Raw genomic sequence first — 26709 nt, 5'->3', positions numbered from 1 at the left:
TCCAGATTTTTTCCCCGAGCAAGTTATTAGTAGTGATCAAGGAAACATTCCTTAGCTATCTCCAAGGCTCAAGTAAACGTCTCCCGGCTAGCTCCAAGGCTCAAACAAACATTTCCAACTAACCCTAGTGCTAAAATATCCCCATACAGCCCCAAGGCTCAAACAAACATCCTCCAGCTAGCTCCAAGGCTCTAACAAACATCCCCCATCTAATCCCATCCCCCAAATTGCTCCAACACTCAAGCAAGCATCCCCCAAATTGCTCCAAGGCTGAAGAAAATATCACCTCCAGTTAGTCTCAATTCTCAAGCAAACACCCCCAATTAACCCCAAGGCTCAAGTAAACATCCCCAACTAGCCCTAGGGCTAAAACATCCCCAGATAGCTCCAGGGTTTAAGCAAACATCCTCTCCAAGTAGCCTCAAGGCTCAGAAAAACTTTCCAACTAGCACTAGGGCTCAAACAAACACCCCCAAGGCTCAAGCAAACATTCTCTCCAGCTAGCCCCAAGTCTCAAGCAAACATTCCCAACTAGCCTCAGGGCTCAAGCAAACATCCCCTCCAGCTAGCCTGAAGGCTCAAGCAAACATCCAAACTAGCCCTAGGACTCAAACAAACAGCTTCAGATAGGCCCAAGTCCCAAGCAAACATTCTCTCCAGCTAGCCTGAAGGCTCAAGCAACTAGCTTGAGGGCTAAAACATCCCCACATAGTCCCCGAGCTCAAGCAAGCGTCCTCAACTAGCCCTAAGTCTTAAACAAACATACCCATATAGCTCCAAGTCTCAAGCAAATATCCCAAGCTAGCCCCGAGGCTTCAGCACCTCCACCCCAAATACCTAATAATATCCAATTGGAGCTTTGACTAGAATGGGCCTAGACGTTTCAGATTTTTTTTCCAGAAATTATGAATACATACGTTAAGACTCGGCTGAACCGTACTATGATCTCAATTCTATTTAAATAGAGATCCTTTTACTTTTAGCATTCCATCCAGTGCATTCGGAACAGTGGCGGATTAACGACCTTCTCAGATGATTTCTAATTACCGTCTTCTAGTTTCACTGAAGATTGATCGTTAGTTTTAGAAGATGTTTCAAAGTGCGTTCGCGTAATTATAGACACCAAGCGTTAATTAACTATTTATAGAACCTCTCCTATGATGAAGTGTCAAAGATGTGGTATTTTAATCGTATTTAGTCGGGATTGAAGGGCGGAAAGGACAAGTAAATGGAACTAATGAATTGCTACTGGCCTTCGTTAAAGATATTGTCCCAGCATCCACCTAGTGAGCAACTATCTCTCTTCTAAAATACCCCGCTTTTGAACAGCAACGTTAAGTTCCATTGTGTTTATAATTCTTCAATCGTTGAGGATATCTTGTTTAGATTTCATCTGTTCTTGTCTTGATTAATACTAATGCCGATAGTGTAGTGGTTAACGCTGTTGCCTTGTAGTGAAGAAACCCTGATTTCGATCTCCGATGGAGTCACATCGCGCAGTGGTTCGAATCCCACTTTAAATTTTAGGCCGTCCAGATTTGTTGACATCCACTTGACTCAAGCACGTATCTACACTTATAACTTAGTGGGTCCGAGCCATGTGTCTTACATGTAATAATAACGTTTATAATCAATAAGTTAATAAGGTTAAGATGATGATGATAATAGTAAAATATAGATTAACAATAATTATTGCATGAACAGTGTCACGTGCCAGTTCCAACGACACAATGAAAAATGCAAGGAAGAAATGTTTCCCGAGAGCGATGATAGATGGAAGCACGCCATATAAAGAAGAGCAGAGTTCATTGTAGAAACTTGGAGCGGAGAAGAGCGATTATATATATTATAGTAAATGAAAAATATTTAAAGGAAGAGTATAAAAATTATAGAAGGAGTGAATAAAATGTTGTATATAGCCAATTAAGATAAATAAGAATATGCTCATATATGAAACAATTATGAAAGTTAATAAGTGAGCAAATGAATTCAGAAATGTATCTCCTTTTTGATCCTAGTGATCAAAATTTGATTTAATACCTCTGACGAGGAGAACGTCGTAAGGTTTTGTATTTGTCCGTCCCTCGGTGGCGCTGTGTTGAATTAGACGTCCCGAAGCACTTACGGTTGCGCTTCTTATTAGACGCACTGGGCCATAGGCAATCGCTTGCTGTTAGCGATCCTGGGCTATTCCCCTTTTGGTTGTTACATAGGAGGTGGCGCTACTGTCAGTTTAGTCGACCCTACTCTTTCTATAAGTATAGCTTGTATCGTTTGCCAAAGAAGCGGGGACAGCGAGCGCATATATGTAATAAATAAGATTACGATTTAAAAGGGAAGAAATAAATTAGAAGAAGGAAAAGAAGAAGAAGCCTTTTCCCAAATCAAAGAGAAGAAAAAGAAGAAGAAGTATTTTCCAAAAACAGAAAGAAGGAAAGAAGAAGAAGTATTTTCCAAAATAGAAGGAAGAAAAGAAGAAGAAGCCTTTTCTCAAATCAAAGCTAGGAATTAAGAAGAAGCCTTTTCCAGAAATTACGAGAAGAAAGAAGAAGATTTCCTTTCAAGAAGAATATAACCGACGTAAATTTGGAATCAGCATATATATATATATATATATATATTTCAATGTATATACAAGCTTCGCTATATATTTTCTCTGTATTGTGTATAGTTTTTCAGAATATAGATCCGCATTTAACTATATCCTCTTGGCTATAAAACGCTTTCTTATTTGGAATTCTCGAATAAAGAACCTATCCCCTGAGATTAAGATATCTGTACCCGTGGTAAATAACATTTAAGTACGTACCCCCAAAGGGCGTAGCATAGTGGCGCCCAACTTGGTTATACATAAGATGGTACCAACAGATATGTGTAGTTAAGGTCATTAACATTTATATAAAAGTTGCTGTCGTACCAAAGAAATTAATGTCAAAAGCAATGGATTATTTATTAAATAACAACAAGATTATTAAGTCTTGCTGGTGAAATGAAAGGTCCCTGGTCATTATTTTTATGTGTATTATTATTATTAGTGGTACGCATAAATCTTCACAGGCACTGTTAAGGCAAAGCACAATCCAGAATCAACTAAAGTTATGCGGCATCTTATCCTTCATCCTCATAGCCGCGATTAACATACGGAAGTACAAAAGCGGCGAAACAAAATTAGCGTTATGCCCATTTTGTTATTCTGGTAAATATAGGCGCGATCATAAATAAGGTAAGAGGCAAAGGAACACAATCGCCATGTAGTTTCATTCACCTCTCTATGGAAGCGTATCCAAGCGCTGGATATGCAACAAACGTGGAGTAAAAATAGTTCTTATCAATCACACTTGACGCCGCAGCGTGAGCTGATAATTTCATTAAAAATACCGCAATAGGTCTGTGAACTCGCTTCGGTTAGCCTTCATTTAATTTTCAGTTTGGAAACTAGATTTCCCCCACATTGCAACATCCCCAGATTGTGCGTGTTGAGGATTGTCTGTTACTCATCTGAATGTGTTGGCATTTATCCGTTGTCTAGTCCAGTGATCCCGGGTTCGAATCCTGGCCTGAGCATGGTTATTCTTTGTGAGTGTCCTTTCATCATATCATAACTTATCCTCATCGTCGGGATTAGCAATAAGTGACAGAAAAGCGACGGTAAATAACAAAAATAAAATCAAATCGAAACCACTGTCTAGTGTAGTTCTTCTACTGCTTATACATACTGGGCTTTCCGATGGCCTAGTGGTAACGTCGTCGCCTTGTAATCAAAGGGTCCCGGGTGCGATGACCGACGGAGGGACCAATGTAAAATGTAGCTTCAGTGTCAATTAACGTATCTGCTGAAAAAGTGGACTTAAATCTCCAAACTCTACCCTGTAACTGCGTTTGGAGAGAGTACCTCCTACCTTCCTGAAGACATAGTGGTAACGTCGTCGCCTTGTAATCAAGTGGTCCCGGGTTCGGTACACGGTGAAGGTATATAGTGGTTCGCATCCTACTTTGAACCTTGGATCCAGTCCCGATTAGCATTTCTGTGCATAAAGTGGACTTAAAAACGAACAAGTACCTCCACCGGTAAAATAAAGTTCACCTGAAAACGAGAGAAGAGGTGCTCTCTGAACGTAGCGTGAGAATAGGTGGAAGTAGCACTAGACAATAGATTATGCCTAATTAACATTACACGCTAGCATTGAGAGGAACATTTGGGGATTTAGCGACATGTTCCCCCTAAAGCGATGACCAAGTATTATGATATCTACGATCTAAGAAGTCCGAAATAGTATCCTTAAATCCAGACTTCCGAAGAATTAAACGAAGAAGTTTAGTACAAATAAAATAATTGGTACTTTATCTGTTTATCTGAAAATCGAATCCGGTACATCTGGATTAGAGGCATAACCGTAGCCAAAGAGAAAGGGGCGGAGGCAAAGAGGGTGTTGAATAAATAAAGACAGCAAAAGAGGTGGAAAAAAGTAGACATCGCGGCACCCCGTCAAAGTATTGGCGCCCTATTGAAATAGTACTATCATCAATGTTCTAGGAAATAGATTTAAAATTTTTCTTGTTCGTTTCGCTCGCAATACAACCATTTCATCGAGATTCATATCAAGTTTGTACGTACCGACTAGAAACATATCAGCAGCGGTACCAGAATCAACCATGTAGCCTTTCTGAAGAGTCTTTTTACACCCATTTTTTAACTGTCAGGCAGGGCTCGAAATGGACCGGAGCAGACCGAAACGGCATTATTATTATTATTATTATTATTATTATTATTATTATTATTATTATTATTACTACTACTAGCTGATTACCCGGCGTTGCCCGGGTATTTATTTATCCCAATCTTGTATTAGACAGGAAAGTAATGAATTCTAACTATAATGTAACTAATTTTAAATGTGATCGTGAATGTCACCAATTGGCTTAGCGACTCCGAAAATAATGGATTCGACACTAATCTAGGTCATTTGTGGCATTTTATTTTTCACCCCATGCCGATAGGTGATGAACTTGGAGTTGAACCGCATTGGGAGTGTCACGAAAACTAAGGATGCCATTTGCAACACAACCTGAATGTTAGACAACCCGAGAAACTCTATCGTTGTGCAGATTGCATAGAGTCACGGATGTCTGTCTGTGCGGAATTTAATAACGGTGGTTCTCGATTACTTTTACATGTCACCCCTTCCCACCCCACCCCTCGGGGTGCTAGGGATGTCTTACCCCAAAATATTATATCCAGATTGCAAGTGATACGTGTACCAAGTTTGGTTGGTTCGAGAGTTATGCCGGAACAAACAAATATACACACCCACACACACACATACATCCATTTTTATATGTGTATATATAGAAGATTTACATATTTCACTACATTTTGCTTTTCGGTGTGAACTAAATTGTTAATACTCTTTAATAGAAACTATTATAGCATTTATAAACAAAGCTTCCCTTCTACGTTGAGATGTGTTGTTGCTGTGAGGAATTAGCAGAGTATGTTGCCATCATCTTTTGTGTGTTGTTCTGACAGAGATATGCTCCTGCACAAGTTCTTTACACAAATTCGGGTAATCTTTTAGTGGTCATTCATTTTTCTAAAATTATATTTGACGTTTTGAGGAATAAATCCAATCCTTGATCATGCACACAAAATAACAATATGAAAATATCTTCTACTTGCACAAATTAATTATTTTAATAAGCACACGTACACCCACTGACAATAAAAATGGAACACCTAGATCCCGAAATACTCGCTTTCCCGCAAGGCGTTGTGTGTATTGCATAACTCTACGGCAATAAATTGATTTTTCAATCCGAAATTTCAATACCAACGTCTACAACAGCCATAAAGTTAGGCAACACACACAACGCTTGGCAGGGGAACGAATGTTTCAGGATCTAGATGTCCCATTTTTAATGCAGGCGACTGTACATTACATTTTTAAAAATGCCGCTTATGCGAACTGACTATTTACGATTTCCGTCTGTTTAGATTTTAAAAAGGGAAGAAAATTCCAGAAGACTCGTGTCAATGTATTTATATTATTTGATTTTATGTAAATACTAGCTGATCACCCGGCGTTGCCCGGAGACAAGAAAATAATGAATTCTGACTATAGTGTAAAATATTTCTAATTTTATTTACATGTATCTAATAGTATAACTACAGTATACAAATTACAAAGTAAAATATTTTACAAATTCACTATAATATTAATTTAACTCAAAACTTGATTATAAACAACATTTTCAGTTTCACCTTTTCAGGGGCAAGAATAAATAAATTGAACGGCATTGGGAGTGTCACCATTCATCTTAGCGACCCCGAAAAACTGTGGATTCCACTCTAATATCGGTCGTTTTCGATTATTTTTATGTCACCCCTTCCCACCCCAACCACTAGGGGTGCCAGGGTCGTCTTACCCCCACAGTATTTCTTTCCAGATTGTAGTCATATGTGTACCAAGTTTGGTTGAAATGGCTCCAGGCGTTCGAAAGTTATGCCGGAACAAACATACCTACACATCCGTACATCCATTTATATATATTAAGGTGAGGAGGGATAATTTCCCCTAGGTCTTTCTCGCTGGGACAGCTGCTGATCACTGTTGCAAACTTCGCTCTTTTGGAGCCAGATCTGGCTCTTTCGTGCACTCGTTTGACTGTGAACTGTGGCACCCGCCCTCTACCCCACTATGATGCCACCACTGTCTCCGGCCCATAAATACCAACTTTTGCCATGAGTGTACATCTTGCACGTGACGTGATATTCGTATAGCTATAGGCTGCGTCACCCACCTCTTCTTTCCTCCCCATGTATTTTTATATATAGCGCTGTGGCTAAGATGAAGGTGACAATTTTGTTATCCGGGAACCCTTTATTTTCGATTTTATATTAACATCATTGGATTATTGAGATGGGTGATGCCGCCAAATCTAGGCGGTGAAAACTAAGAATAAATTGCCATCACTTTAAAGCTAACGGTAATAGCAGCACCCCCACCCCTCTGACAACTAAAATTACCCTAGTAGGCACTTTATGCAGCCTTCGTTAATCTAGCTCCTTGAAAGTCCTCTTTAGCTATATTAATGGTGAAATTTAGCTCTATTATGCACATCAGGTTTGGCAACACTGCCAGGATGGCCGTAGGAGGCAAGGAGAAATACACTAGGCTTATGGAACCATTATTTTATTCGTTCTCTCGGGAATATCAAACATCCGATGACGTAGAAAAGTACATGGATGGAAAAAGGACACGGTGAACTATGTCATAGTAGGAAGAAAAGTCGAAACTCCCATTTGATGAGCCGTAACTTGAAGTTGAAGTTGATGTCCCATAAGGAATACATGGGATTCGGTAAATACTAATTCATCATATTTTTCAAAAATCGTATAAGGCTTAATAATCAACTTAGGAAACCGCTTCCACGTGCCACATGGGGAGAAATTCATACTCTTCATTTCTGCCGGAGATCTTTTTAGTAGCATTGCTCATTCCGACGATATTGGAATAAATGCATGCCTGGTACTTAATTGTCCCTCTTCGCGTTAATAATATTAACTATTATTAATACAGCGCGTCAGTCCACTAGTCGTTAATCTCGTCGTTGTAGTAGTGAGAGAAGAGAAAAATAGGACAACACGTTATCCAAGGCAAAGCGTTCCATTTCGTGAAAATTTCTATTTCGAGCCCTGCTGTCAGGTAAAGTTTTATAAGGGGATATTTCCTCGTATGCATTGAAAGATACAAAATGAACATATGTGCCGAAGACCTAAAATTTTTAATTCATTCATTATAGAAGGCAAGGACGGCTGTAGGGGGGGGGGGAGCGGCAATTGCCTCTCGTAAGTTATCTGGAAAAGAGCGTGTAATTCGAATGCTGAAATTGTTTCTACATTTTACGACAAATAATATTTACTTTCCCTTCAAGTGATTGTTTTTGCACTTCTGGAATAAAAATTGTCAATTTCAAGAAATTTCAGACACTTATTACAGGACAGAAAATATCAAGAATTGACCTCTTTTAAATAAGATCCTTTGCAATTTCTCGGCTGTTCTGGCTTACGAAAAGTCGGCAAATCATTTCCCGAAGTCGGGATCTGACCTTGATAATTCACAATCCATCATTTTGAATGATTACTTTTTTACAGTATCCTTCAGCATGTTAGAACATGGTTCAGAGGTACCATGAAGGACGTAGATTAAGTTGTTTTTTTCTGTTTGACATCTCTGCATTGTAAAAACTACAAAAAAACACAAAACTGTTCATCACCAAAGTGACAGGTGGTTTTGGAAAGAATACAAGGCGATTCCAGTTTCTACCTATATTTAAATAGTAGACTCGAATCTGAACTTGTATACAACGCCAAAGAAATGCCTATTCAATTTGAATTTTATGATTTGTAAAGTAATAATAATTATTATTATTAAGCAACAACAATAATAGAAACAATAACAATAATGCCGCGTTAGCTCAGTCGTTAGGGCGTGTGACTACCATGCGAGAGACCCGGGTTCGATTCCCTGCAGGGGAGAACCGGGATTTTTCCACCTGTTCAAGCATCTCCGGCGCCCACCCAGCGTCGTATAAAATAGGTTTCTGGAGGAAACTCTGTGGGGTAAAAGAGGCCAGAGGCGTGGTGCTGACCACATCACCCCCATCTTCGACCGTGATGAAGAAAGTGTGGGGCCCTAACTCCACACCCTCTATACGCCTTCGTGGCGAGGTGGTAAAGCACAGGGGAGCACTTTACTTTTACTTTTACTTCTTTTACAATAACAATAATAAAAGTTTCTAAGACTGAAGGGGAAGATATGAAATCTTACTCTGCTCCCCCCCCCGAGAAAAAATCCTACAGTCGCCCTTGATAGAGGGGGGAAGGGTCATCCGACAACGTCCCCGTAAGCTCGGTTAATCCGCCACTGCACAGTAGTGTGCACGAATCTTGCAAAAGAGCCTGTGCAAAGTTAACGCAGAATATGTCAAAGAACTAAGTGAATATGCAGAGAAACCTCATTTTCTTATCATGCAGAAAGGTCTCTCTGGTCATCGCAGCGCTAAAGTTTGTCGGCTTCCGAACATGATACCTCATTCATTCGACAACGTTCCGATCAATCCTCCAGCGAGGCTTTCCGAAAAGGCAGGGTTCGACTGCACCGACAACGGCTAATCTGGTTGCGGCAGTGTTTCGGATAGATTATTTCACCGACTTCCGCTGTCCCAAATGTCACTCAGAGGCACCGGCCAGAAATGGCGCAACACATAACCGTATGCAGGAAACGTGCACAAAACCTCAGAGGAAGTCAACCCTGTGGTTTCTTCTAATGACCTCATTCCGGATAGCGTCCAGACTAAACGGCACAGGATATTCGAGCTTACTTATTGGGTTTCCTAGAAGACTCGTCGAAAACTGAAGTATGCCAATTTTTCAAGCCACTTCCAAAGAACTAACGATAGGTTTTTTCGCGTAACACCGTCCTAACCTACATTCTGGACCGTTCCTTCCCGGTACCGCTGACACCCATTCTCCGAATTTACCCTCTGCCAAGTGACAGAAGAGTGCCACGGCACGCGCAGAGATCTGAGCTGAAAATTTCTGCCACCGAGAATATCTACCGAGATTTGCTATCACTTCCTTTTCCTGTCGACGCCGAGTTTTAACTCTTGCATGTGCAGTTCTGTTGTCAGTCTCTTCCAGGGGGATGATGCTGTAACAGGTTCGTTAAACGCGCACCCCCACTGTTTTGCAAGACCGATTCCAGAGTGGTATTGGCACCAAATGAGACTGAGATCAAGACTGTAGTTGTTGGACTGTGAAAGCATCATGTCGAGGAAGAAATCCTCCCACGAGTACCTGCTGAGGGCTTTCCTTATTTTGGGTTTTGCACCGTTAGCATCATCTCTGAGGGGAGACCAATATCCCGATGTTCAGCAAGCATCACAGGATGAGGAACCTATGCAGTAAGTAAGCTACCGTGAATTTTGCGATTCTTCAAGTGTTGTTATTAGAACCAAGCAAAGATCCACATGGAGGGTGATAGGGGCAATCGCCCCTCCCAACTACCTGTTTTTTTGGACATATTATTACGCCTAATTCTTTTGAAGACTCGAGAATATATCTTTTAAGTCCACTTTGTGATCAGGATAGACTAGTCGAAACTGGGCCTAGAGGTTAAATTTGAATCCGAACTACTGTGCAAATTGTTTTCTTTGTTTATTCGTATTACTCTTCGCCTATTTGTTCAGTTTGCCGTAGCAATGGAAGGAATTATGATAACGACATGCAATAATAACCAGTTATTCTAGGCTTTAGCCCCTATTTTTTCAAAACAGTATTCTAATCTACAGAACATGAAAGTCAATCTACACTACATGAAAGTCAATCTACAGAACATGAAAGTCAGGTTTGTTCCTCTCACAGTAATATTGTTTATAAAACAGTGCGAATGTAAGTTAGAATGGATTCTCGGTGATGTACCCAACTGAACTTCTATATCCGCCACTGAATGGTGCTAGGATTTTGATACACATTAAAGTACCAGAAAATGGTCCATAAAATACAATAATGCCCTAAAAACCACCAAAAATACTCTATAAAATTTTCAAAATGCTCTTTTTTCAACAAACTGACATGTTCATTTCACCAGTCCTGCATTATAATGCACTAACAACAACATAAGTTACTTGTCAAATCAAAGTGACTGTCGTTTGTCTCTTAACAAAGACTTGAACATTGGAAAGCTACTTTCCACCTCTACCGATACTAGAGGAGCATACTTGAAGTAAACTACGTCACCCGCTTGAAAGTCTCCTGATAGTTCTCCAGTAGAATTTTTTTTCCCAGACAAAATATCAACATAGCGTGCCTCTCTTTTTTTGTTCAAAACCAGAATCATTTTATTGGCTACTTATTTTCCATTGAACTTTTTCTAAGTCACTTGTCATACTAGGTCTCTTGTTCCAGGAGGAAGGATTTACCAGATTTCCTTGACCAAAGTTGTTTTGAAACTTTCGTACTGGCAAGAAACAAGTGGGTTTGCTTTTTAAGAAAATAAACGAAAACACTAACAAAAATGTATCTTTTCTCTTGGAAACAAAGAAAACAAGATAATGTTTAAAAAATGTTAAAATGTTCCAAAATTCCACAAAATCACCTAAAAAAACAATGTCCCATCAAAAATGCTTTCTTTCCTTTTGTTATGAAATCCTTGAACATCTAACTGAGCAATATAAGCAAAAAAAAAAAAGTTAAATGCATGAAAATCGCAGTCTTAATTATCATGCCCACATGTATTATCTTGTTGAACGAAGGAAAGATGGACATTTGCATTTGAGTGCGCTATTTATCCAGAGCTTTCAATCTGGAATGTTGTATGGAAACTTTTTTGTAAGTTTTATCATGGAAATTAAGATGATGTTCTAGTCCCCACTATTTAGGAAAGGGGATGGTTGAATAGTTTAAACAGACATTGACGAATTCAATGAATGGTGATTATATTAAATTGATGAAAGGACATTCACGCCATGGCTCGAACTTAAGACCGTTGGTGCCGAGATTTTGTGTTCAGCACCGAACGCGGTCTGCCATCGAGACAACGCTACAGACGTATGCTTCGTCTCGAAGAATTTGTCTACCTCCGTAGCGGAGTGGTTAGCACAGCGCGCTACGACGCTGGGTTCGAATCCCGGGCTGGACAAGGGTGTTCTTTGTGAGTGTCCCTTTATCAGTATCATCATATCATCACTCATCCTCATCTTCGCGATCAGACAAAAGTGTCAAAAATGCGAAGTAAAATAAACGAAATCAATCAATCGAAGAATTTGGTCTAATTCTTGTCTCGAGTTTGAAATGTGCGTCGCTAGAAATATTTGTATGGTGCTTGGTCATTGAGAAAACTTGAATAGTATAAATAATGACAATCATTATCATCATGGTTATTAACATTATTACACAAAAATTGGGAGGAAATTTTAGTCGTAAAGTTTATGTTTTGTGAGCTCTCACATAAAACTCTAATTTTGACAATTTTTAAAACTATAAAGTCATTTATTATTTGCATTAAATAATAGAATATGAAAACATAGCCTGGTTCCCATTCACGTAACTGGGCCCTAACTTGGGGGGGGGGGAGCAAAGTCCCAGGAGGTTACTGAAAATACCCATTATATAAAAATGTTAATAAACTTGGAAGATTTTAGTTGAATGCCCCTTGCCTCCTCCAAGTTACGCATCTGCTGGTTCCTTTAATGTACACTCATTTTTTCGATCTAACGCAGTTTTTACTTGGTTATTCTGTTCGAATACTAATTGAACTTTATTTCTGTTAAAAAATAATACGTTGTAAGCTTCTGCAACTTGAAATGAACGATGCTAATTTTCAGGTCGGATTCGACCCCCCCCCCCCCCTCCCGACGCTCATGGTTTCAGTCTCGTCTCGTCTCTGACTGTCATGTATTCGAGATGGGAACTTAGAGCCCTAGTTTCGCGACATATTATAATAAAGCGATCAAACCACGATTTGGACTATGTATAAGAACTTATAGAGTGATAGAAATGATTTACCGTATATCACCCGATAATCGTCGCACATTTTATGCAATGTTTGTTGCAAAAAAAAAAAAGTGGGGTGCGACCATTATGTGAAGATTTTTTCAATCGTGCCGATATTATCGGTACTCATTTATTGCTAGGTAAACTGTCTTCGGTACAAGATTGGGATGTACAGAATACTCGTGAATATTAACGAACATAATTTCTTTCTGATAGTTTTGCGAACATTTTTCCGGTCTGAAAAGAGTTTAAAATTTAGTTGTTATGGATTTGTGCATTATAGTCGAAATAGTGTCCCACACCATAACCGCGCGCTCTAAGACGTCATCCTTTGGATTCCAGCTATGGGACGCGCGCAGGTTGGAGTCTCCTGGGGCAAGCGTAACAACTTTTCTCCTGAGATTTCCGTCTGTGTATGAGACTGGTAGCCACCCACGATCGTGAGGAAATTGGGGAGCTACGAATGAATAGACGGTGTTAAAGGCGGAGCTTCTGCGGAGCATGCTCACTCGTCTGGTACCCCTCGAACATCCGGTTACGTTTACAGTGCTGTGGGCGTTAATGTTAAACGACGAAATGGAGATTGTTCTACAAGGAAAAGGGGTGTCAGCTGTGTAGCATATGATTACACACTTCGATCGGAAACAAATTTGTTGCGACAAGAATCACTTCGTAGGTTTCCGAAGTACATACCGAGAATAAGCCTGTGGATATAAGCGGAACAAGAAAGAATTGGTACCCAGCTCAAGACAGTGGATCCGTCTGTGCTGCTGACAAACACGTCTCTTTGGGAGGATTCAAACCGAAGCGACACCGGGGCTTCACACTGATGTGACAAGCGACACAGGACCCTTTACTCTATAAGCATGCATTCACGGTGCATGGGCGACCAATAGACCGAGGCAACACGATCAGGGGTGCCCACAGGGTCATCGAAATATTTTTGGGGGGATTTTTTTTCTTAATGTAATATAAAATTCAACTTTTTTATATTTTTCCAAAATAAATTTAAATACGTTTACACCTTAGGTACACCATATTTAATCCATTAGATGAAGAAAATGAAGTATTTAGAGGTAGCGATGCCCACAGGTGGGTTTGGGGGGGGGGGCGATTATTTGTGATGGAAATTTGATGTGAAACTGTACAGCATTTTGCACAAGTTGAATTACGTTATTAACTATCCAGTGCTGTTACATAAATAGCAAATTCTAGACTGCCAAGGAAATTGTAACGGGTAATAATATTAAGGAATGGGAGATATCCAACTCTTACACATTGGGTCGTAAATCGACTCTTTTATTCTGGTGGGGGATTAAGGATTAAACGTTGGGGGAGGGGGGGCAATATCCGACTATTGAATATCAGTGTTAAATCTTAGATTATCGCCGGCCCCTGTGGCGGAGTGGTTAGCACATCGCGCTACGACGCCAGGGGTCCCGGGTTCGAATCCTGGCCTGGACATGGATATTTGTGAGTGTCCATTCATCAATTTCATCATATCATCACTCATCCCCATCTTCGTAAATTAGCCAAAAGTGGCACAAAAGGCGAAGTAAAATAAAACAAATCAAATCACAAAAAATCTTAGATTATCCTGGAAATTTTAGTTAGGAGAGCTGAGCATTAAATTTGGGGGGATATCCAACTCTTGTGTATTAATATTACGTCTCAGATTGTAGGGAAAAATGTGGTTTGGGGACGGAGATTTTTTTCTTTTGGAGGTGGTAATATCTAGGTACTCTTCAATATCAACAGTAAGTCCAAAATTTTGGTTGGAGGATTGAATATTAAATTTGAGGGGAGGAGATATCGGGCTCTTAATAAAGTGTAAAATGTTAGATTGTCAAGGGATTTCTTTAGGGTTCGAACATTATATTTGGGAACTACATTTAGCGATATGGTATGCGCACGTTTCGGCGCCGAACATGGGAAAAGAGAAGCTGGAAAAGAGTAAATATCGAGGGATCCTATAAAAGTATTGACGTCCCATTAAATTAATATTCTTGCAAGTCTGCAAAGAAATGGATATAAAATTTTTCTTTCTCGCTTCGCTCGCAATATTGCGTTACAAAAGTGCGTGTCTGGCATTTGCATGAGACGATTGTGAAGAATTATAATGTAGCTGCATTACAAGACATAAACAAAATTCTCGATATTTATTTAAAATATAATTTCTTAAAATCTCGTATAATATTTGGTGTCTGTATACTGCTTAATTTAAAGCAGGTAAGCCATTTTGATGATATGGTTTTATTAGCAATATTATTGTATTATTGATTCCCTGTAGAGTATGCTGTAATAGTTGTATTAACTCTGGACTTCATAGTAACGCCGTGCACATTACTCGATAAAACAGGAAAATAAATAGTGTCAAATTTGCATTTCTAACTCATTGTTGCAGGGTAATTTTGCTTTAGCAAGTGAAATTTGCACTTAAGATGAAATCCATGTAATTATTGCTATGGATTACTAAAAAAAATGAAATGACCCCAAGCAGAGGGGGTGAGTTCCATGAAGGAGGCACCTTATTATATTCTTGTCCCGGCCTTAGGAATTTCTAGCTAGGGTTCTGCAATTTTCGATATTAAGTTGTGTAAGACTTTGTATTAAATACCCAAATTGTGGGTTATTAAAATCTTGTTCTCCAACCACAAACACGGTTTAAATTCATATTTATGTAATTATGACACGTGAGATTGCTAGCTTTCCGTTATTTCGAAAATTCGAACCATTAAAAAATATGGACAGTTTAACAGGCTATTGTATTCAAATAAAATGAATTTTTACGTATTCACCCAAAACATTTTGAGGGGTAATGCATCCATGGTCTAGCTGGGGAATGGAAACGTCTGTTTAAGGAGGAAGGGCAGATCAAGTAACGTGTTCAATAAAGCTTAAAAACGTTACTTTCAATAGACACGCTATCGTAATTAAATACTTCACATGGGCGTCCGGAAGGGGGCAAGTGGGGCTACTGCCCCCCCCGGGATAATGAATTTCCATCTAAAAATTATATATTTCACACATAATTTCATTTCAGTCACAGTAATATATGTTAATTATTATAAATTCATTGAAGAAACATGATAATTTTAGACTAAAATAGTGTTTTTAGGGGGCATCACTATTATGGAGAAAAATATGCCTCCTTTGCCCCCTGGAAAAATTACCTTGCTTGCCCCTCCCTGGAAAAAATCCTGCGGACGTCCGTGATACTTCATGATTTGGGGGGACGCATGACGAGATTTGGGCGGGATTGCGCCATTGGCCTTGGGGGGATGGGCACCCTTGAACACGATGCACGCCATTTGGAGTCTGAGCGACACTTGCAGCTTGTCGTGTTGATTACTGATGGTTTGCTCCCTAGAGATGCGTGTCGCTTCGGACTGAAAGGTCTCTTAGGAAGATTTCAGACAGAAGTGACAAGCGACACGAGACCCAAGCAAGCATTCACCATGCACGCGAAAGCAACGGATCGAGGCGACACCATACCGTATAGAGAAAAGGTCTCACTCCGAGCGACACGTGCAGCTTGTTGTGTCGCTTCGGTTCGAAAGTTTGCATTGATTACTGAGGGTTCGCTTTCAAGCGACACGAATATTTTACACTGTGAAATTATTCTATAAAATTATTCTAAGAAAGCTTCCAGACTGAAGCGACAGCGACATGGCGATTTCACACAGAAGAGACAAGCGACACAGAAGCATTCACCGCGCATGCGAGAACAACAGACCGAGGCGACACGATGCAAGGCATTGAGAAAATGGCCCAGTCCACGTGCCTTTTGTAGTGTCGATTCGATTCGAAAGCAAGCTTTCAGACTGGAGTGACAAGCTACACGTGCTTCTTGGAAACCAACTTTCAGAAATAAACAAAAACGTGAGAATCGAAGCGACACGACAAATTGGGTCTCGCTTATCGCTTGCGTGTAGCTCGGGTCTCGCTTATCGCTTGCGTGTAGCTCTGTGGGCCGTTTTATCACGTGCATCTTCTCGCCTCGGTCTGTTGTTTACGCATGCGTGGTGAATGCTTCTGTGTCGCTTGTCTCTTCTGTGTGAAATCGCCATGTCGCTGTCGCTTCAGTCTGGAAGCTTTCTTAGGGAGAATTCACACCGAAGCGACACGCAACACGTGCCATTTGAGGATTACACCAGCCGAACGCATACTTCTGCTACCGCCCATGCCTCTATTTTGTGAAACGTTGCTGCTGATTGGCTCGTTCCCAAGCGACACACGTCGCCTGACGCTTGTCGCTTCGGTGTGAATTCTCCCTTACTGTTTGGATTAAATTCATGCAAGCAAAAGTGGCATGCCATGTCTTATCATAAATTTTCCCTACATCCCTCAGGAGACAAGGCGAAGTTGAAGGCACATATACTGGTATTTGCATTACTCATTAGTCATTACTTCTGCAAGATTAGTTGGCAAATATTCACTTCAGCGTACATCATAACTAGAGACCGGATGTTAGGCAAAATGCCTATTCTTTCCTGTTAGAGATATGATGAAAACGAATGTTGCGAAAGCCAGGGGGGAGGGAGGGATTAGCTTCATTTAAAGGCACTTTAATTTTGCCTATTTCATATGATATTGCCTATATTATTTCATAAATGCCAGATATTGCCTATTTTAGGCATTTTCTTTAAAATTGGGAGAAAATTGCAGAGGAAATTCGTGTTTCATTTCCCGAAGTTGACTTTAATTTCCAATGCTAAGAAAATATTCCTCAAAGCACCATCCCGGGTTCTTTTGTTTAAAGAAACAGCCCCTGAACTTGCTTTGCCTCGACAGCCAATACTAACTAGATGGGGTACTTGGATATCTGCTGCAGTATATTACTCGACCAACTATCAGAAGGTGGCTGAAATAATTAATTCCCTATCTGAAGATGATGCAACATCAATGCGCGTAACACAGCGTCTTTTGAACAATTCTGTTGTGCGAAATGACTTAGGATTCATCACCACCCATTATTCAAATTTGCCAGACACAATAACATTACTGGAAGAGAGAAGTGAAACACTGATAAATTCTATGGACCGTTTTCATTCTGCAGTTGACCAAATTTGTGCTGTAGCAGGTGATGAAGGTCAGGCTGTTCGTGAGAAATGTTAGCCAGTTATTACAGCTAATAAGGACTTGGACAAATTAAGGGCAATTCAACATGTTCTGAAAGGTGAAAATATACAAACTAAGTTAGATCCACATGTTCTCGCGTGCTTTAAGTATGCTCCGGTAACATCTGTGGAGGTTGAAAGACCTTTTTCAATTCTAAAAAAATGTGTTGTCCGATCGCAGACATAACTTGTCGGTTGATCACCTGAAGAAATACCTTGTTGTGATGTGCAACCGCAATTAGTGCTTATTATTCAGAGACTGCTAAACCGTACAGTACAAACTTGAAATGCATTTAAACAGTTTCTTAGTTCGAACTGCTGTGTGGAATATATAGTGTAAATTTTTAACTGAAATAACCCTGTGTGCAGTGATAAAGTGTGTATTTAAATAATTTGCGTACTGGTTGGAAGCAGCCAACAATTTCTTTTGTCAGACTATTGTGTGTAGCCATTATACATGGAAAATTTTGGGCTGACATGACTCCTGTTTGCAGTGATTTATTAAGTCCAATATTGGACTGCGTTCCTAATCATGAGCTACTGGTTTATTTTAAGCAACTATAAAGAATGTATAGGTATGTTTCTATATTTTTTAAACACCTATTTCTTTTTGTATGTCTATCTTCATTATTTTGAGTTAAATTTCATTGCCTTTTTTATTGCCTATTTGTATTTTAATGCCTATTTTACTTTATTAAAAACATAAACTAAACGTAACGTTTCAACCTTCTAGCAAGGTCTTCATCAGACTCTGTATCAAGTACAAAAGTAACAAGATACACAAAAAGGGCATTATATATACACAAACATTACTCCCTCCAGACTATTAGAAAGTTGTTAGGAACTTTCTAGCAGGTGCCTTTCACTTTCCAACTGTACTTTCACCTAAAAGGCTAAACATAATTACTTTCATATAGAATGTGAAGAGATATTCATATAGAATATCTCACGCTCTTTTTTCCTCATTTTTCTCCCTTCTCCTCTCCTCTTTCTCTTTTGTCCTTTCCACTCTTTCTAACACTTTCTTCCATTCTTTGTTTAACTTCAGTCCCCCATTCCAGTTCATTGTGTCTTCTTCACCTTTCTTCTCTATTTCCTTGGCTTCCTTCCATTTTCTCACTAGCATTCTCTTCTCCCTTCCTATCTGCTTAGCCTCATCCCACTCTATGTCATGTCCTGTTTCTCTCGTGTGTTTAAATATCGCATTTCTCTCTCTCTTAAGTCGTACATCAAAAGATATGCAAAGTGCTTAGGAAAGCGGGCATTAAAACTTACAGGAAGGGAGGAAGAAGCATCTTAGGAATAGCGAAGAATGCAAACAAGAAAAAGGAAAACAGAGAAGAGGAAGCGGAAGGGATTATCTACGAAGTAAAATGTAAAGAATGTCAGAGTGTGTACATAGGAGAAACAAAAAAGAGACTGAAAGATAGGTTGAAACAACATAGGGATGATGTACGACTTAAGAGAGAGAGAAATGCGATATTTTACGTTTAGTTTATGTTTTTAATAAAATAAATTACTGCCTTGGTCAGCATATTTATATTTTTTCATAATCATGGAAACAAGGCTTCATGGTGTTACTATTTTACTGCCTATCTTGAAAATTATAAGTGCTTATTTGCCTGCCTATTTTATATGTTTTAGTGCCTAAACATCCGGTCTCTAATCATAACAATATCACCAGTTTTATGGCATTCTATTTCCCTCACTTTTCCAATTACAAAATAATTGAATATATCTAAACTTTTGTACATTTTGAGTTCGTTGTGCGTGTACTGCCCGTGGTATTGTACAACTGGTGTCCACCAAGACACGATTACTTTTATTAATCTGCTCTGCAGTTGATCATCCAAAAATTCAACAAGTCCACTCCTTGATGGTAAAACTTTAGCAAATAATTAAATAATTATCGTCGCACAACTGATGAAAGCAAGTGCTCATATCTTACTTCGAATGCCGCTGTTTCTGTATTGGAAACAACAGGGACTGGCCTAAACCGGAAGTTCCGGTGGAACCTGGCAAGACCGTCATCAATGTTTATGTTTACATTTTTAACACGGTCTATAGCTTAACACGGTCATGGAAACCTACAACAACCACTGGGAGTTCGTCGAGATGACCACACGTCACGTTGGATGATCTCCCACCTCAGCAGGTGGGAGTAAGGCCGGCAGTCGGTAGGTAAGCCCTCACAGGCTATTGTTATTAGTCGAAATATTACACTTGAGAAAATTCATTTATCCAGAATGCCAAAAAGTCGGCAAAAATAGAAAATTTTACTTTTCTATAAGGATATCAAACATGAACAGCTCCCTTAACAACTAAATTGGGCAGGAAACTATTAGAGAAATAATCGATTATGTTGTTTTCTGGCCGCAAACTGGCCGTTCATGAAAATGGAATTTCGTACCATATTTTGTACTTATTTTAAAGACTTGTAGCAATTTTTTTTTCACCGGACACTATGATTGTGTTAGGTAGACTCATAACTTTCCATTAATGAATAGAAAAAGATCACACATTTTTAATTAATATAAAACATAATGTTTTTAGTTTTGACTTGAAAATGCAGAAGTTATCTTAAGTTAACATAGTTTTCGCCGCAATTTCACGCGACAATTTCGAAAGCAAAGGAAACTTAAAAGCATTTCTCCGGCACGGGAGGAAAGTTTTGCTACTTTTTTCACTTTTATCTAATTTATCTTCTTTGTGAACGCGTGCTCCGCTGTTAATGGGTCATCTTGCAGCCCTGTACCAAATGTGAACACGCGGGGCTGTATGAAATGGAAGTTCTTCGGTTTTGCTGTCAGTTGATGCTCAATACATATAGCAGCAGTACAGTGTAACAGTGATTTATACCACTCACACCCAACATTCCCCTAACACCCCCCCAAAAAAAAAATTCATTAACAACCCTCCATAAAACTTTTCACAAACACCAAATTTATGGTCAATTTGCCTCTAAATGGACACCTTACACCAGTGGCGTGCCCAGGATTTTCGAAAGGGAAGGGTTATGTATACTTTTTCTTTGTAGTCAGCCCTCATCTTGTCATATTTTCCTACCTTTAACGTTCTTTTTTTAGGAATGCTGAGCCAAAGGGGGGGTTATAACCCCCATCAACCCCCCTTGGGCACGCCACTGCCTTACACCATCCTAAAGACGAACTAACCCCCTTCCCCACCGCAGAGTAATGCGACTGAAATGTTTGTGTGTGAGTAATTCACCCGGCAGGAGGAAAGGATGTGCGCTGTGTAAATATTACCCAAAGGCAAAATTACTTCCTAAGTCCGAATTATAATTATTTTAAAGCATTTGAACAATACATTTATTGATTAAACTAATTTTATTAATTTTGAACATCTTTATTGTATTACACAATTGAAATACCAAGCTGAAAAGTATGGGCGAAATATACGAAGACTGTGTTTCTACGGCCTTGTGAGCGGAACTAACAATGTCTCACAGCTGAAGCTCCTGACATTCGGAAGGGTTCACTGGAAAGTTATTGGGAAGAGTGGCCTTCGGCACTATTTGGAAATTATTAAAAATATTTATATATTTCAAAATTGCTTGGGAATTTTTACACACACGCACATCCTTATGAGTGATCCGTCCTTCCTGGATAATCTGGTAAAGATAGTAATGATCATATTAAGCATTTGTTTAATTCGTGTTAGATTCTACATAAATATTGACAATATCTCTGAAGTTTGTGTTAAGAAGATTAATGTCGATGTCTCGCTGTTCTACAGCAAAATATTTTATAGATATGATTGATTGAATTGGTGTTGTAAGTCCACTTTATGCACAGTAAGGCTAATCGGGACTGGACCTACAGTTGAAAGTGGAATCCGAACCACTATGTGCCTCCACCGGGTATCGAACCCGGAACCCCTTGATTACAAGACGACACGCTACCACTGCGCCATCGGGGAGGTCCTTTTTAAAGATATGAAAATTGTCGCCGCATAGAAGATAAATTTATCTAAAAATAAATTCAGTTGGCTTGAAAATAATTAGGAGTTTGTTGTTGCTTTTCTTCTCTATGAACTTAGCCGGGAAAATACGTCCAAGGAACACATTCACAACCAAAGTTAATTTAATGCATAAATTAATTTCTTGTAATTCCTTTAAAGACATTGATTTATCATGAAAACGATTTGATAGGAGGTCTTTGTTTCCCCGGCGTTAAACATTTATTGTGCATAAATGAATTTCGACGATATTTTTCACCATTATTTTTAATATTATGAATCGAATTGTTTCTTAAGTCCACTTTATACACAGATTGGCTAATGCCCAGATGAAAGGAAAGATTTGAAATTTATCGTACTAAAACTAACCTACCTATTTTTTGTACGATAAATTTTAGCTCTTTTATTTCATCTGGATAGTGATTGAATAACATAGCCAGATGTCCGGCACATCAGGTATTGCCCTCTAACACAGCCACTGTTGCAGATACACCTCGTAATTTCAAAATAACACACTGTTTTATGAATATGTCATAATTAACCCTCTAAATCGTCTGTAACGCATAAAACATTTGTCGTTTTTTTTCCAATTCGATAAAAACCCACGGAGACCATCGATACACATCTAAAACGTTTGCAAGCGACTCCACATTACATTTTACCAATTCCTACAAAAACTTTTTTACACCTTAGTAACTTTTTCGCATATTGAACGTTCATGTAGGGCATGATTTTCTTGTTTAATGTTTAAAAAATATCCACATATACAAAGTTAATACCCAGTGTAAGTTTCATGTCTGTATCGCTTTTTGTACAAAAGTTATGTACGTTCAACCGTGACGTTTTGGACACTCTGTATCCTAAGAAAGAGTGCTCTCACTCACTGAGTCATCAACGCACAGCCCAAATTCCTGTACATCTTTATTGTATATCTTTATCCGCTTGTCATTCCCATACTATAAAAGGTAGAGCTAGACATATTGCGTATAAAATACGTAAATGAGAACAGTATTTCAAGAGATAGATTTGATTGGATTTTTGTTATGTAGCATCGCTTTTCTGCCACCTTTAGCTAATGGCGACGATGGGGATGAACGGACACTCACAAAGAACATCCATCGGACCACACGTTTTTAACTTATAGAATTTCAAATAGAGTAGTCGTTCAGAAAACGCCAGAAACAGTCTCTTCTTTTATTCTCACGACGCTAAGAAAACTGCAGGCATAGTAGGAAAAATGTTATAATATATTAACTTATAACAATATGTAAAACGCACAACGTACAGCAGAATAAACTTCATAGTGTTTGATTGATTTGGTTTATTTTACTTCGCTTTGCTGCAACATTCGGCTAATCGCGAAGATGAGGATGAGAGATGATATGGTGAAATTGATGAAGAGACACTCGCAAAGAACACTCATGCCCAGTCCGAGATTCGAACCCGGGACCTCTGGGGTTCATGGAAAAGTAAAGTGCAAATGGAATATACAATCAGGATATGTTCTGTTCATATATTCCATTTGCACTTTACCTTTACTTTACTTTGTATTAATCACCCAGACCAAGGGTTTGTTGTAAGAGCGGCCCTCGAGGCCGAAACACGCCCGCTCTAATAAAGACGATTTTATTATTATTATTATTATTATTATTATTATTATTATTTAAGTCCTGAGTTAGCATTTGAACATGTTATCTCTTTCTGCGTCTCACTCTCATTCGAGTACCTTGTCAAAATTTACACGTGTTTTAGTGCCGAAAGAATTTGCATTGTCATTGTCATATGTTCATTTGCTCACATGTATTAACGTATCTCAAATTATAATATGATATAAGTATTGCATGAATCACAGGCAAAATAGTTTGTGTTAAAGCTTTCATCTGAAGAACGGTTTTCCTGCGTGACGGTTACACAAGATTTATTTATTATTCACTATCTATTTGTCTATTATACTGTCCTCTCCATACTCATCCTATGTACTTATGTTTATGCTATTCTTGTATTATGTTTTAGCTATTCTTTTGATATGTTTTATATTTATACTGATGACGACATCATCTGTTAATATTGATCGGAGAAAAGGTAAGTTACTGAACGGGATATCGAAACCTTCAGATTGGTCGGGATCCTTGAACGTCTGAAACCCAAATAACGTCGATGTATCGCGGGTTGCAGCATTCCTCACTGTAACATTTTCCATTGCAATGTTGGAGATGTTTTTGTGTTGTATTAAGTTTCTCCCTGTTTCCAAATCATGATAAATAGATCATTACAATTTGGTTTGCAGGTTTAGAGTGGAACAAGAGAACGGAATTTGCTGTTCCTGGCCAGTTCAGAGATGTGTATTTTTTTGGTCTGCACATTCAAAATGTTCCCAAGTTCGATAAATTCGTCGTGGAAAGTCACAACTGAAATTTTTCGTAATTTTTGGTACTTACACGCACGGCCATGAAAATTGGCGGCTGGGTAGAATTGTGCTGGTGTCACATATGCAGGGGCGGCGCAAGGGGGACGCGAGAGGGTTCTTGCGCACCCCCTTCAGCACCCCGTACGTTCAACTGAAAACACTAACCCTTAGAGTGTCATATTATGTCATGTCGTCATATTGACCGCCGAATGTTGGATACTGAAGTAAGACCGTTATTATCGTATGCAACAGACAAGCACTTTTAAGAAAGTGCATATATATATATATGCTTTTCTGTACTGGCGGCAGCCTCTATGAAGATCAGCGGCAGTTTTTTCTCCTCTCATCAGTATTGTTGTTATGAATTTTCTCTTCTTTTTGTTTCTTCAAGTGGTATGTTTGTGGTTTTCGATAAATGCCTAGATTGGTCTTAATCTTATTATCTTTTATTTTTTTAATTGGTGGTTATAATTTACTTTTATTTAATATTTTTCAACATTATTTGTGATTTATTTTTATTGCTTTTCCACTAGCTTTAATTTGATTAAGTTATGTGAGTTTTGTTTTTTTCCCCTTCTTCTTTATTGCATTGTTGATAAACGGTTTATTTTCCGCCTACTTGATATTTCTCATACTGGAGCAAAAATTTCAGCTGATTTCAATTTTATTTCTATCAGTAATTTATGTTAATCAGTGGCGGCGAATTAGGGTAGCAGTTCCGCCCCGCTTTTTGCTAATTTTGCTCCCGCACTATACTAAGCTTTATCTACCAAGGGAAAGTAAACTGTTCTCGACCCCCCACCCCCAGTTTTGAAAGGTTGCATGCCTGTCTAATGTTTTTCTTATTTTCCGCACCCCCTCAGCACACCTAGATGATTAATCCTGGCGCCGCCGCTGATATGGGAAAAGCAAAACGAGGGCGGAAGAAAAGTCGATGGTTCCCGCGCACTGTGTGGCAACGTCAACCGGGCTGCGTTGCCTAGGTCGAGCGTCAGAGCGTCTCTCCGGGGCACTTTTGTCTCATCCCTGACCTTTCGAGCAAATACTGTCAGTTTATATCACATGGATTACAAAGACCAACTCTGCAACGATATCTTTCATTCTCTCAAACCTCCGAACACACGGGGTTGTGCTCCGACGTGGCAACAGCGCGAACTTCTGCCACCCGCCTCATTTCATGGCCGTGTGTTTAGTTAACAGTAGCTTCATACATTTTTTTTTACTGCACGTTTTGCAGGTGTAGATTGTGTTGCACTCGTTCTAAATTACTGTAAACTGACTGCTGTTTCCAGTGTAGAATAGAGCTTTTGCAATAAAACTGGCGGTCTCCGTTCCGAGTCTAAGAATTTTTCAAAATACGGTAAACTGGGCTTAAACATTCTGCAAGAAGAGGTAAGGTAAAGTTGTCCGTTTCATGAAGGCATATAGGGAGACTGGAGTGTTGACAATTTTCTTGGAGGTGATGTGGTCAGCACCACACCCCAGCTCGGCTACCTTTACTACCCAAAACTACGCATTTATTAGAGGCTGAGTAAAGCCCAGAACCGCTTTACATAGGGGCAAGGTGGAAAATTATTCCCACTTGAAATCACTTACCCGGGAATCAAACGTGGGTTTCCCGCATAGTAGCCAGACGTCATACACATGGACCACCATGGCTCTGCAAGATAAGTCAATTTATGATAATATTAGAATAAAATTTAACTTCGTACATCTAACATTTTGCTTCACACCTATCTTTTGAATGTTATGGAGAAACTAACTACAAATTGTCTACAATTAGAAACGTGACACCTAATGCCAGTTGGGGGGAGCGAGGGCGGATGCCCCCCATGGTCAACCCATTTCCCACAAACAAACAAGGTTAATTAGATTTAAAATGCTATTTTAACGCAATTGTAATGTATTTATTTGTATATTAAATGTGGCTGTTTCCTCTACCTTACCACTTTTTTTTCTGACACCGTGTGTGCTTAACAGCAGTGAAAGGGCAACTCTGCAACTGGAAAAATCACATGTGTTTAACTTTAATTGTTAGGTATTCTAACCTAGAACTGAGAATAGAGGGATAGCATTATCATTATTTTTATTATGCCTGTTTCTCAGCTTATGTTGAAAAAAATCCTTGTAAAGAAAAATTCATCAAGGTGTTTTGATGCACTAATATATACATTTCATTTTCAGGACGCATTCTGTTCAGTATGACAACCTACCTAATTTTCTAAAACGGGGAGAATATGGACGATCGTTCTCACGTGAAAGGTTTTCCTCACCAGAAACAATGCAAAGGTAAGGACGATTTTGTTTTTAGCTTCTTACATACTTCTAATTCTTGTTGAATTTTTTTTTTCATTATTATTTAATTGAATAAGATGTTTCTCTTAGTTAATAAATTCGTAAATTCATATCTGATATTGTCTAAAATAAATTTTTTGCAGTACTGTTTGTGCGGTTTGTTCAATGGCGTTACCAGAATTTTCGAAAGGGGAGAAGGTGATACATATACCTTTTCAGTAGGTATATGGAATTACCTTTTTTAGTAGTCCTCCCTCATTTTGCGATCTTTTCCTGCCTTTGGTGTCCTTTCTTTTAGAAATACTGGGCCAGGGAAGGGGTTATGGCATGCCATTGTGTTTGTTTATTCATTATTA

General features: G+C 39.0%; 1 protein-coding gene across 1 annotated transcript in view; it reads left to right on the top strand.

Annotated features, from left to right (window-relative positions):
- The first annotated feature begins 9597 nt into the window (after positions 1-9597).
- The window catches only part of Hml (hemolectin), a 271917-nt gene continuing 254805 nt past the window's right edge, over positions 9598-26709 (top strand). The window contains exons 1-2 of the mRNA XM_083120321.1: positions 9598-9963; positions 26243-26347. Of these exons, the coding sequence (XP_082976447.1) occupies positions 9827-9963; positions 26243-26347 (242 nt within the window). The 5' untranslated portion in view covers positions 9598-9826. The remainder of the gene's footprint in view (positions 9964-26242; positions 26348-26709) is intronic.

The sequence above is a fragment of the Lepisma saccharinum genome, chromosome 4 (assembly GCF_977018435.1).
Source record: "Lepisma saccharinum chromosome 4, izLepSacc3.1, whole genome shotgun sequence".
In the NCBI taxonomy this organism is placed as follows: domain Eukaryota; kingdom Metazoa; phylum Arthropoda; class Insecta; order Zygentoma; family Lepismatidae; genus Lepisma; species Lepisma saccharinum.
This window is presented reverse-complemented; position numbering and strand designations above follow the sequence as displayed.